The sequence below is a fragment of the Diospyros lotus genome, chromosome 11 (genome assembly GCF_014633365.1).
Source record: "Diospyros lotus cultivar Yz01 chromosome 11, ASM1463336v1, whole genome shotgun sequence".
NCBI lineage: Eukaryota > Viridiplantae > Streptophyta > Magnoliopsida > Ericales > Ebenaceae > Diospyros > Diospyros lotus.
In genome coordinates this window covers 28,189,868-28,204,202 of record NC_068348.1, presented here as the reverse complement: position 1 = coordinate 28,204,202, position 14,335 = coordinate 28,189,868, and the positions used below count along the sequence as shown (strand labels likewise).

The 14,335-nt window shown below is 28.4% G+C and overlaps 1 protein-coding gene across 1 annotated transcript; it reads right to left on the bottom strand.

The window, feature by feature from the left end:
• Nucleotides 1-260: 260 nt before the first annotated feature.
• LOC127812987 (disease resistance protein RUN1-like) lies at nucleotides 261-4,854 on the bottom strand. The gene is made up of 4 exons (XM_052353632.1): nucleotides 4,632-4,854; nucleotides 2,339-2,535; nucleotides 1,324-2,239; nucleotides 261-1,149 (listed from the first exon to the last, which is right to left on the bottom strand). The coding sequence occupies exons 2-3, from the start codon at nucleotides 2,531-2,533 to the stop codon at nucleotides 1,760-1,762; spliced, it is 675 nt and encodes a 224-aa protein (XP_052209592.1). The 5' UTR covers nucleotides 2,534-2,535; nucleotides 4,632-4,854; the 3' UTR covers nucleotides 261-1,149; nucleotides 1,324-1,759.
• Between the last annotated feature and the right edge of the window lie 9,481 nt (nucleotides 4,855-14,335).

Sequence of the window (14,335 nt, the reverse complement as noted above, 5' to 3'; positions counted from 1 at the left end):
CACAAAACAAACCATAAAAAGGATGATATCTTCAGATCTCCACGAAACTTTCACAGATGGTAGATCGGCACTCAACAAACCTAGCTACGGTGTCCAATTTCCGATCAAGCACTATGAAATCGATGAACCTTTGGCAGACTGGCGCCAACCTCTCTTTTCTCTATATGAAACCCAAAACTAATGCTCTGATACTAGTTTGTAAGGAATTAGGAATGAAAGAAATGCGACCAGACGCAATAAAACAAAAGAGAGCATACAGATTTTGTGGTTCGGTCCAAACTCAAACCTACATCCCACAGCCACAGGGAGGCAGAGATATTTCACTATATCAAAAATATGGTTACAAACGTGGTAGTAACTGAACAACTGGACCACTTTTTACACAAACTCTAAATAGTTAGCCATTGTATAGATGGGCTTCCAAAACAACTCAATAACAAACATATCGTCTCAATAACTACATGAAGCCTAAAGAATACAACACTCACCAAACGGGTCTCTTTTCCAACAAACTATAAATTTCTTTCAGGCCTCTTATGGCATTTTGACTGACTGATAGGCCTTCCCAGTAATGTAAAAGGAAATGATTAGTAGCTTGATGCTAAAAAAAACATTTTTTTAAAAGGAAAATTCATTTAATGGCTAAATATTCGTGCAACACAACTGGGTAACTTATATTTTTGTGAAGATTGCAGAATCCTCGCATAGGGATGGAGGCTAGTTGGGCAACTTCTAGAGTACTGGTAGACTGGGTACTCCTCTTTTCCCGTGCTTCCTTTTTACATAAGGTGGACACCAACCACGTTCACTTGAAAAAGTTGACATGTAACAATTGAAACATTCATCTCGTCGCCACCTTCCAATAGATCACAAAATTCCAATAACTTAACCACAAGAAATCCTCATCAGCTACTGGGATGCCATATAATCTTGGACAAAAGGTCCATTTCAAATGCTTGGTTGTGTTACTGATAATTGTGTGAAAGCACGGGCGACCTGACCAATAATATGGAACTTGGGAAGAGTTGGAAAGTGCATAAACCGAACACATGGACAAGCCTTGAATTCAGAAATTAGCATTCAGAAGGCATCGTAAAAGATATTGAGGATCCTATCTTCTTAAGATTGAACCTCAGGAATATTGTTTGCCTGCAGATAAGTGCAAAATGTATGAAATCATGCAATCCCTACGCCACAAAAAGCATAATTTAAATGTTAAAGGCGCAAACACACAAACATATAGATAGATTTTATGCATATATATATATATATATAGAGAGAGAGAGAGGGAGGGAGGGAGGGAGAGAAGGACGGAGGGAGCACCTGGGGAGGCAACATCCCATTTTTTCTTGGAAAAAAAGTGTGAACTAAGATCTACATGTAGTTTATCAAAGGTTCCAAACTTGCATAAGCCCAGATTGATAATCAGCTCTGCATCAACACTTTTAAGGGGTTGTAAATTGAATGTGCCTGCAATCTCAACTAGACCGATACAATTACCAAAAGTTAACCCCTTTGGACGGTAGTCTAGTGATTCAAAGCTTATTTTTTTTCCAAGAATTTACTTCCTGAGGTCCCCAGTCTTTTTATATTTTGCTACAGTCCATTAAGCAACTGAAGCTTCGGGCAATCTTCTAACAACAGAACCTGGAGACCAGCAAGATCCCTGATGAAATTGAGGAGGCCACAAATTGGATTATTGCTCAAATTTAACACCTGCAACAATGATAGGTTGCCAAATTCCCAAGGGAAACTGTCATCAGACAAATTGCAATTTGCAAGACTTAAGTGTACCAAAGACTGAAAAAGAAACGCATGAAATTTCTGGAGACCGTCTTAAATTCAAAGGCCAAGGCCATATAGACAAATGCCAAGCTTCAACCTCCAGAGTGGTAGAGAAAAATTGATTTAATGCAGTTCCATCTGCACAAAGCACTTTCAGAGAATCCATATTCTCAAGCTCTGAGGGGAAATTTTCAAGATTTAAGCAACCAGAAATGTCAAGTATTGCAAGAGATTTTAGCTTAGAAACAGTTTTTGGAAGCTTCTTCAGGTTTTGACAATTCCTCAAGTTCAAGATAACAAATCTTTCTAGGTCTCCAATTGATTCATTAACCTTAACCAACCTTGTACAATGTTCAAGTATATGCCTCACCAGATTAGGCAGCAATGAGAAATCAGGTGCCTCCAAAAGGTTATAGGAATGACTTAGATCAAGAATTTTCAGTAATACGAGGCACTATAAAACAACAAAACAGGAGGAGTGTTAATAATTTAACTAAAAAATTTCTGAAATTACAAATTCATAGGAGGGAGGGGCAGGAGAAAATAAACAAACCTTGGTTCCGTTCAACATCTTTTTCAAGCAAGTATGAGGCATCTCCAGAGCAACCACCCTGTCCAACGGGAAATTGCTAGGGATCATTTGTAAAGGGAAATGAGGCCAACACAACCATCTCAATCCGTTTGGGAAATTTTTATAGTTTCCACATAACTGTACATCACTTATGTGTAGAAGTTGTTGGTTGGACATCCCTGCAAATGCATCAACGTCCAAAACTACATTTGAATTTTATGTAGCAGTGGCTTTAGTAAGACTAGAGAAAATGCTAAAGTGATATCGCTTCCATTTTTCAGAGCAGCTTTCTTCATGGAGTCCAAAGCTGTTCAATTCAGATTTATCTTTCTTTAAGAAATGCATATCAAGAATGAGGCCTCTGATTTTTCTTGTACCCTAACAAAAAAGGGAGGAAGGGAAAACATCCATAAATAGACAGTATCACTTCACACAGAACAAAGATTATAACTCTTTACAAGATGACCATGACAAAGATTTATTCCTTGATATTGCTTGCTTATTTGTTGGAAAGGATAAAGATCTCACAGTTACAATCCTAGATGGATGTAATTATTACACGTCGCTTCTTAATTTGTTTACAAGGCAACTTCTTTCAGATATTTTAAGAGGCAGAAAGGGAAAAATAAACAGTGTTGATGAAGGGATTGTTAAGATTAAAGAGATTGTGGGTTCTAGAAGGGGTTTTATAGTTCTTGATGATGTAGATAAACGGGAGCAATTGTATCAACTGTCAACAGATTTCTGTCAATGAGATTTTGAATACCAACCAATGTGTAATAATCACATCCATCTAGGATTGTAACTGTGAGTTCTTTATCCTTTCCAACAAAGAAGCAAGCAATATCAAGGAATAAATCTTTGTCGTGGTCATCTTTTAAAGAGTTACAACTTAGTTTGAGTTTTTCAAAATTTCAGAGTCAGGAATTGTTTTCAATTTTTGTAGTTGGCTTCTCCAAACATCTTTGCTTGTCTGAATAGCTAACGAAAGCCCTTTGCAGAACACTACTACCTTTTCTGAGTCCACCAAATAACCATCAATAGGATGGTTTTGTCCAAAGGCATACCAACTGAAAAGCTCTAAGGATTCATGGTGATCCAACTCCTCTACCCTGTATACTTTGCAATATTCACGAGTTTTTAGCAAACGCTCATGTCTAGTGGTTATGATCATTTTACTACCTGGAGAAAGCCACTACTGCATTCCAAGGACCGCATCCAATTGCTCTGTTTTTCTACATCATCAAGAACTATAAGAACCTTTTAGAACCAACAATCTCTTTAATCTTAACAATCCATTCATCAACACTGTTTATTTTTTGCTTTCTGCCTCTTAAAATATCTGAAAGAAGTTGCCTTTGTAAACGAATTAAGCCATTCTGCTGTCTGGAAATTTCTCTTATATCTGCCAAGAAGCTTCTACCTTCAAAATATCTGAAAGAAGTTACCTTTGTAAATGAATTAAGCCATTCTGCTGTCTGAAAATTTCTCTTATATCTGCCAAGAAGCTGCTACCTTCAAATTTTGAGAAGTTTAAGTTGTATATAAATTTGGCAATGGTTGTCTTGCCAATTCCACCCATCCGAGAAATGATGACAATTCTAACATCACTCTCTCCATCTTGTAACCAAAAATTAATACTTTTGGTACGAGAGTGTAGTCCAATGGGATATGGGGCAACATTCAAGATTGTTCGCCTTAGCTTGTCTTCAACCACCTTGACAATTTTTTGGATAAATTTTGCCTCGTGCCTATATTTGCAATCAAGAGAAAATGCAATAGCTCAACATTTTGTAAGCATGTCACAACTTGAATAAATTAAAATTATCTTTTTACATAACGAACAAATTATCAAAGTTAAAACTAGGGTAATTTTTTACCTAGACCCCTTGTACTTAAGAGTCATTTTTACTAACACCCTCACGTGGTTTATTTTTGGGATTTCAAGCCCTTGTGTTTTGCTTCTTTTTTAAACAACCCCAAAGTTAGGTTAGCCCTCACTGAATCCTTGATGGGTTTGCTTTTGATATTTCCAGCCCCAATGGTCTAGGGTTGCAATCGCTCGGCAAATCTGAGCTCAGGCTCGAGTTCGAAGGAACAAAATATTTCAGCAGTAAGACATTTCAGCTTTCTTAGGGTTTCTAAGGAACAAAACAAGATCAAATTCTGTGTTGAATCAAACACGCACTGTCCAAAGAGATTAAGAACACTTGCACAAATGACGAGCAGTTGATTACACATAATAAATTGAAGATTAATGGAAGAGAAGAGTTACCGATGTGCAGAGTGGACAGATTGAAGAAGAAGAAGAAAACTCTCTCTCTCTCTCTCTCTCTCTCTCTCTCTCTCTCTCTCTGCGACGGCGAGGTGGCGAGAGTGGAGAGGCGGCAGCGAGAGCGGCGGACACTCCGGCAGCCGCCGGCGGCGGCGGCGGCGGCGGCGATGGGTCTGTATTCTCTTCCTTTCTTCCCAGATGGCTTCCCAGATGGAGAGAAATACTCTTTAGGGTTTGAACTGTAACAATATTCTTTATATCATATAAATTATAAATTAATTTTACATACACCCCAATCTATTTCATTCCAACCCTTATAATTTTGGTTATTTTTCACATATAAACCCTATCTATTTTACTTTTAAGTATTCCCTATTCTATATATTTTTTTTAAAAATAATAATAATCAAGGGCAATGATTATAACATATTAAGATACTCAAGAGAAACCCCCGAGTCAACTAGTTGGACTATGATAAATTGAGATTTATACCAGTAGATTATAAGTTCGATTATTTGTCCTGCACAGTGATGTAAAATCTCCACTTACGATTTATCTTATCTATTGAAATATAAAACATGAGTGGCGAGAGACCACGCAAGAACGGTAATCTCAAGATACTCAAGAGAAAAAATTAGTTGAATAAGAAACATGCATATTGATGGTGAATTATAATATATAATTTGAATAACTTAATATCTTGATTGATCAATTGATTTCTGTGATCTATATATATGGTTAACAAGTATTAAATATATTTTTTTTGATAATATATTTATTATAATAAAACTAATTAACAATAAATAGTTATACTTAAAAAATAAGATATAATAAATATGTAACTTTATTCTGCATATTACTCAAAATTTATACAAAATTTTATATCTTTTAAATAATTACTATATTTTCATGACAATATTATTTATATACATATTAATGTAGTATTATATAATTGATAATTGTCTTATTTTAAATTAATAATAATTTTAATCACCAATATGAATTATTATTAATTTTTGGTAGAACTATTATGAACTGTTATTGATTTTAGATAAAATTATTATAAATTTTACAATGTTATACCAGTTTATAAATTTTGTTTGTGGATAAAATACTTAAAATGTGTATTTAATATTGTGTTTAATGATTAATTATTTGAAATTTAATATAACATTAGTCAAATAAACTTTAATATTGCTTGAGTGAGATATATAATTATTCGAGTAACTCTTTTTGATATTCGAGTAAAATTATACTAGATAAATATTTATTCTTAATCAATTAATGATACAAGTATAGAGACTTGTCATTTTAATCCAGATTTATTACTAGTTAAATGTTATAGTTAATCAATTAATGTACCAGTCGATTAACTATTTAGTTATTCAAATAATATTATTCCATTATATATTTGTGTAAAATAATTATAAAATCGATTAATCCCTTAAATGTTTAGGTCTTATTTGATTAAAAAAAAAGCAATCAAGTACAATACTTGTTAGTTGTTGCTCAACTAAATATTTCTTTATTCGATTAAAATGATAATTACTCTATTAAACTCATATATTAGTTTATTAATTTTTAAGTTACAACATATCTTATTATCAACACATTTTATTAATGATATTATTATAATAATTTAAAATTTAATAATATTATATTAAATAATATTTTTTATAAATTTATTAATATATTTATAAAAAAGTTATTCACAAACCAATAATTGAGCTTACTCACGAGCCTCTAAATGATCCAACTCACAAGCTTATAATCGAGTCTGCTTGTGAGCCTATTTGTGAGCCTTTAATGGAGCCTGCTCGCCAGTGTATAATCAATCCACCTCGCAAATTTCTATTCAAACCAACTCGCAAGTTACCGAGCCGAGTTTTACTAAGCCCAACCTCGATTTATTTACAAATCGAATTTTAAAATTAAGCTCAAACTCAATTTATTTACTTTAATGAATGAAGTTGAACGAACTTTTAATGAGCCGAGCATTGAGCTACTCATGAGCAGTTCGACTCATTTGTGACTGTTGTAACATCTCGGTATTTTAAAAAATTAATTAATTTTTATATTTGAGATGATTTATTGAAGATTTGTGGATTTAATAAATTTAATCGAGGATATTAAATTTATTATATTTTTTAATTAAAAAATAATTGGGAGTTTGTGAAATTTCATGGGTTTAAATGTAATTGCAGAAACTAAGAGTTAGATTCGTATATAATTAATTGTAGCATATATATATATCTATATATATATTATAACAAAACAGCCGTCAAAATTTTTCCCGACCATTTTCAATTACTATTTTAATATTTTATTATATTTTTTAATTTTTTTTGCTTACCCAAAATAGAATTTTTATAGGTCATTAATTAAATCTAGATTTGTGAAAAACGTGTAGTTCTTGGAACACGTAAATAGTTTTTTTTATGGTTGAATAATATTTGGAGAATGTGTAAATATACTGGTATATGAAGAGACAAGATCTAATCTATATTATTAATTTTTAAATATTAACATAAAATTTTAATTGAAATAAATTACAGAAAAATGAGACTTTTTTAAATCGAGAGAAATCTTGAGATATCAGGTAATATTGCCAAATACTGACTGTCAAGTAAATTTTTTATTTTATATATAGTTTAATTAATTTAAATTTATTTTTTTATAATTTTAAATGTTATAATTTTATATATAACTTAAATGTTATAATTTTATTTTTTAACTTTATTTTTTTTATTACTTTCTTAAAAATGTGACATGTCTTAAATTTGATAATTGATCACTAGAGGGAATATGTAAAATCATGTATATGAATAATCAATTTTAAAATTTTGATTATTATTATTTATATAATTAATTGATTATTTAAATTATTTTTATTTTATATATAATTTAATTATTTTAAATTTATTTTTTTATAATTTTAAATGTTATAATTTTATATGTAACTTAAATGTTATAATTTTATTTTTTAACTTTATTTTTATTTGTTGTTTTCTTAAAAATGTAACATGTCTTAAATGTGGTAATTGATTGCTAGGAGAAATATGTAAAGTCATGTATGTATAATTAATTTTGAAAATTTGATTATTATCATTTATATAATTAATTAATTATTTAAATTATCTTTATTTTATGTAGTTTAATTAATTTAAAATTATTTTTATAATTTTAAATGTTATAATTTTATATATAACTTAAATATTATAATTTTATTTTTTAACTTTATTTTTTTGTTGCTTTTTTAAAATTTTGATCTATCTTAAATGTAGTAATTGATTGTCAGGAGAAATATGTAAAGTCATACATGGATAATCAGTTTTTAAAATTTGATTATTATCATTTATATAATTAATTGATTATTTAAATTATTCTTATTTTATATATAGTTTAATTATTTTAAATTTATTTTTTTATATTTTTAAATGTTATAATTTTATATATAGCTTAAATGTTATAATTTTATTTTTTAACTTTATTTTTATTTGTTGTTTTCTTAAAAATGTATCATGTCTTAAATGTGGTAATTAATTGTTAGGAAAAATATGTAAAGTCATGTATGTATAATTAATTTTGAAAATTTAATTATTAGTATTTATATAATTAATTAATTATTTAAATTATCTTTATTTTATGTAGTTTAATTAATTTAAATTTATTTTCTTATAATTTTAAATGTTATAATTTTATATATAACTTAAATACTATAATTTTATTTTTTAACTTTATTTTTTTTGTTGCTTCTTAAAAATTTGATCTGTCTTAAATATAGTAATTGATTGTCAGGAAAAGTATGTAAAGTCATATATGGATAATCAGTTTTTAAAATTTGATTATTATCATTTATATAATTAATTGATTATTTAAATTATTCTTATTTTATATATAGTTTAATTATTTTAAATTTATTTTTTTATATTTTTAAATATTATAATTTTATAGATAGCTTAAATGTTATAATTTTATTTTTTTAAATTTATTTTTATTTGTTGTTTTCTTAAAAATGTGACATGTCTTAAATGTAATAATTAATTGTTAAGAGAAATATGTAAAGTCATGTATGTATAATTAATTTTGAAAATTTGATTATTATCATTTATATAATTAATTAATTATTTAAATTATCTTTATTTTATGTAGTTTAATTAACTTAAATTTATTATCTTATAATTTTATATGTTATAATTTTATATATAACTTAAATATTATAATTTTATTTTTTAACATTATTTTTTTATTGCTTTTTTAAAAATTTGATCTGTCTTAAATATAGTAATTGATTGTCACGAGAAATATACAAAGTCATATATGGATAATTAATTTTAAAATTTTGATTATTATTATTATTTATATAATTAATTAATAATTTAAATTATTCTTATTTTATATATAGTTTAATTAATTTCAATTTATTTTTTATATTTTTAAATATTATAATTATATATATAATTTAAATATTATAATTTTACTTTTTAATTTTATTTTTTTTATTACTTTCTTAAAATTTGACCTGTCTTAAATGTGGTAATTGATTGTCAGGAGAAACATGTAAAGTCATGAATAATCAATTTTGAAATTTTGATTATTACCATTTATAATTAATTGATTATTTAAATTATTTTTATTTTATATATAGTTTAATTAATTTAAATTTATTTTCTTATATTCTAAATATAACTTAAATGTTATAATTTTTTGTTTTACTTTTTTAAAAATTTGACCTATCTTAAATGTGGTAATTAATTATTAGGAGAAATATATAAAATTATGTATGGATAATTAATTTTAAAAATTTGATTATTATTATTTTTATAATTAATTGATTATTTAAATTATATTTATTTTACATACAATTTAATTAATTTAAATTTATTTTTTATAATTTTAAATGTCATAATTTTATTTTTCAACTTAATTGATTATTGTCATTTATTTAATTCTTTTTTTTCCCATTGATCTATTTCGAAGATGTGCTATATGGTGGACTTGGGAAAATTAAATACAAATTAAATTTGTGTTTTGAAAATTATGTTAAGTAAGATTTGGATTGTGTGGCAAAGAAAAAAATGAAAATTTAATGGTGACATGTGATTTGATAAATTGAGAGAAATAGGAGAATTTGAAGGAAGAAAAAATAATAAAAGAAAACAAATATCTCTCTCTTCATTCCCGTTCAACACTTTTATTTCATCTCTTCTCCTTTCTCAATTCTTCTTTACTTTTATTTAGTAAATTTTAACCGTATTTTTTTATCCAGTTTGGTCTTCTGGTGTAACATAGCACCACTATTCTGTCAAGTGAGTGATATGAATGCAACTAGGAAAAATTAGGCCTTGAGGATTCATGTGGTACGTACATATGAGACAAATACACGTGAAAATTTAAAAAAAAAAAACGTCTACCCTTGAATGCATATTTTAGAATAAAGATGTTGGTTATCGTTTATTTTTTTTTCCTGTTATCATGTAATTTTTGTATTTTTTTTACGCATTGCTTATTGTATTATATATTAATTTAGGTTTATTTTTTACATAATTTCGAGATAGAATTATGTGCTTTTTATTTTTCGTCTACCCTTGAATGTATATAAAGAAATCTTTCAAAATTTGTAATCCTTTTGTTATATTCTCATGATTGTAACACGATTATTTTGTTTATTTTTTACTTTTTTATTGTGATTTTCATTTATTATAACTACTAAATTATACAACTTTCGTTTTAACGATTTTTTTTTTTTACAATATCCATGTATTGCATGGGTGATCCACTAGTATATATAAAATGAGGAAGCTCGCAAGTGAGGTGGTTGCGCGCGTGTAGACTGTAGGGTAGGTGCTAGGCAGTTGGAGGTAAGGGTTCGACCGTTCGAGCGTTGGAGCAAAATGCTGGAATTAATTTGAATAATGCTAAGTGTCATGACTGTCATGACACTTAGCTGGCAGCTCATGTGAGGCGCAGCACACCCAATGGTGTGCTGTAGCTAGGCGTCATGATTGTCATTTCCAATGTAATGTTAGTCATGACGCCTAGCATTACTCAATTAATTTTCAGTGAAGGTGCCCGCTGCTGCTGCCACCTGTCGCATTATTTTTTTTTTTTTTGCACCACATCTGCTTGTAAGCAGCAAGAATTAAGGAATCCTTATAAAAAAAAAAGGCTTCAGAAATTTAGGAAATTAATGGGTTTGTGGTTGGGAATTAATCAGTGGGCTGAAGCTGAGTGATCCTCCAAGCCCTGTGTAAATTGGCTATAAATAGTGGGGGAGTAAATGAAGAAGGTAAATGAGAAATTGGAAAGGGAGCGTAGACAGGGAGCTTAAAGAGAGAAATTGAAAAGAATCTGGGTAATGCAAGGTAAGTGTCTAAAAGATGGGTTTACTAATATATCCTTTTAGATAATTCTGTTGCCTTATTATTATTATTTTTGTTTGAGGAATTTTGAGCCATGAAGTTGGCAATCTTGTTGCTTTGGGAGATTTACGGTTATGAGAATGACTTGGATTAAACATTTTCAATAATGCAAGACACTATAAAGCAACAACAAAGGAGTAATGTTGATGTAACGTGTAGTGTGTGAAAAAAATATATTAAAATACATCTTTAAAAGAATAAACTTCAATACTCAAAATTTGACTTTTAAAAAAATATAAAAATAAAACTGTTTTATCAAGAAAATTCAAATATATTGTTGAAAATTGTATTGAGAAAACTTAATTATAACCCTTAACTTTTAGATATATTTATAGTGTTTGGATAATCCAAATTCATCTAATATTTGTAATTAAAATTCAACTAGAATTTTAATAAAAATAAATTTTAAGTAAAACTCAATTAGAATTCTAATAAAAATAAAACCATAATCAAATATGAAGTAGAATCTTCAATCAAGTAGAAATATGAAATAAAATTCTAAAACATATGAAGTATTAAAATATTATTTGCTACTGTTCCGACGCTACTGTTCTGATTTGGTCGGGTCAGTCTTGAGCCGGATTTTAATTGATGACCACATCAAATGTTAATAGTTTGATTTAAAATCTTATTGTTGTAACCTATCATCCGGGGGAATACGAAGTTCTCTCGAAAAAGGTCTCATGCTCTCGTGAGAAGAACCTTTTCCTGGAGAGTTTAAAGAGGAAGTCCTCTCAAATAGTAATGCTTTACAAGAAAAACATCATTTAGGGCAACAAGCGTTACACGACATAGACTTGATCGAGCCATTCTCTTAGGGAACAACAAGGGAGATCTTTCTCTTGAACAACTATGCCTCGTTATTGTCTAGCACAATGATGGCTCGCTTCATGATGGGACTTCCTTTACTAGAGAACCATTCCTTAGGGAGGGTTTCTTCACCAAGCCTATTCTGTACTTAACTCGGGACAACATCATGCAACAATAATGCATGCGTGTTAAGTGTCCCTGTCACCGACCTTGGAGGGATATAAATACCCCCCACTTGTCATTTTGAGGATTTTTTCCATCCTTAGACTTCTAGAGCGCACGTCTTCATCCTTAAGCTGTTTGTTCTCACAAAGAAAGATACCATACTTGTTTTAGACACATCTTCTTCCTTTGATACACATCTTCATCCTTAAGTTGCTTGCCACATTCTCATACATTTTATCTATATCTTCACAGTATCATGCATACATTTCACCTACCGCCATGCTTTTTCTTTTTATTATCAAAAATGTTATTTGTGCATTTAATGTTTCCATGTTATATATTTAATTTTTTAATAAATAATGCACGTGTATATATATATATATATAAGTTTTGTTGTAACAATGCCAACTTTTAAATATACATTTAATATTAAAAATAATGTTATTTTGCAAACATTAAAAGAAATAAAAACAAAAGAAAAAAAAGTACGTGTTGAACCCCTTTCACGCAATTATTGCTTAGACTATAAGTGACAAATTTATTAATTTAATTCAAACCACTTTGTTAAGGCCCGTTCGTCAAAAGGGAATGGAAAACAAATGCGAAAAGCAAGTGTGAAGGCTAAAGCTAAGGCAAAATCATTATTATAGACGGAAGTTGGAATGGAAATGAAGGGAAATTCATACAGTGATTTGATGAAGGTGCTTTAGATATGATCAACGCATCACTTTTCAACCCATATTTGGGTGCAAAAATAAATGTGAAATCTCTCACCTTAAGAGTCCCACACAATGCTCCACGCACGTGAGAGGGAACTTTTCAACCCATACTAATTCAACTTCTTGTGGTTGCTATTCTTTAATCCCTCAAATTTAATTAATGCATGCATGCAAATGAAGTAGTGAAGATACGTTTCCAAATTGCCTGCAGAAACTGGAATCCAAATAGTTGCAATTTGCAAGAGTGGGAGACTGTGGGAAAGAAACCCAAGAAATTTCTACCCACTCTCTTAGATTCAATGGCCAAGGCCACATGGACAAATGTAAATGTTGTCAAATGTTGTCAAATTTCAAGATTTAAGCACCAAAAGATGTCAAATGTTGTCAATGATTTTAGCCTAGAAATGGTGTTTGCAAGCTTCCTCAAGTTTTGACAATCTCTCAAATTTAAAATAACAAGTCTTTTTAGGTTTTTAATTGATTCATTAATCTTAATCAATTCATTACAGCTTTTAAGTGTAAGTATTTTGAGATTGAGCAACATTAAAAAATCAAGACTCTTAGAAAATTTTTGTGAATGACTTAAATTAAAGATTTTCAATAATATAAGGTATTGAAAACCAGGAACGAAAGATGCATTGTTAATGATTTGATTTAAATCTTACGAAATTACAAATTCATGATAAGAAAAAAAGAAGAAAAAGAAACAAAAAATAAAGCCAACGTAACCATCTCAAAAACAACCAACTTATCCAAAGGAAAAAAGGGAAATGAAGCCGACATAACCATCTCAAACCTTCGGAAAAATTTTTATAATAGTTTTTGCATAGTTGTACATCTCTTTTTAGTAAAATATATATTTTAATCTATATAATTGCATATTTTTTTTATTGAGATACTTGAATTTTTTATTAATTCAAAAATATTTATAAACTTGTAATTTTGAGTCAATTATACCCTCGAATTCATTATTTTCAATAAATTTGTCGATGTGTATATATAATTAATTTAAAATTACATAATTTAAGAGTATAATTAAAATAATAAGAAATCCAAGGGTACTGAAATTGCACAGTTTAATGGCATTTTAAAAATAAAAAAATATATAAATACATAAATTAAAATATGTATTTACTTTTTTTTTTCTTTAGTAAAAGTTGTAGATTCAGCATTCCTGCAAATCCATCAACTGCCAAAGCGCCATATGAATTTGCCATAACAGTGGTAACACCACTAAACTTTTTTCTGGAGTGCAAATTAAATATGATATTTGTATGGAAAAAATATTTTTTAGATAATTAAATTATTTAGAATTAAATTTTTTAAAAATATCAATTGAACATGTTTGATTGACTTAATTTTTTATCTAAAAATTGTTATACTTTTTTAATTTTTAGTGTTTGATTGTTATTATTTTTATGAAAATAATCACATGCATACACGTAGATAATCAATAACTAAATATATAAATTAATAATTAATTATATAAAATAATCAAATATATACATATTCAAAAATTAAATCAAATATACATATACAAAATATTTAAAAAAATAAATCAAATATACATGATGAAGAAACCGTAGTC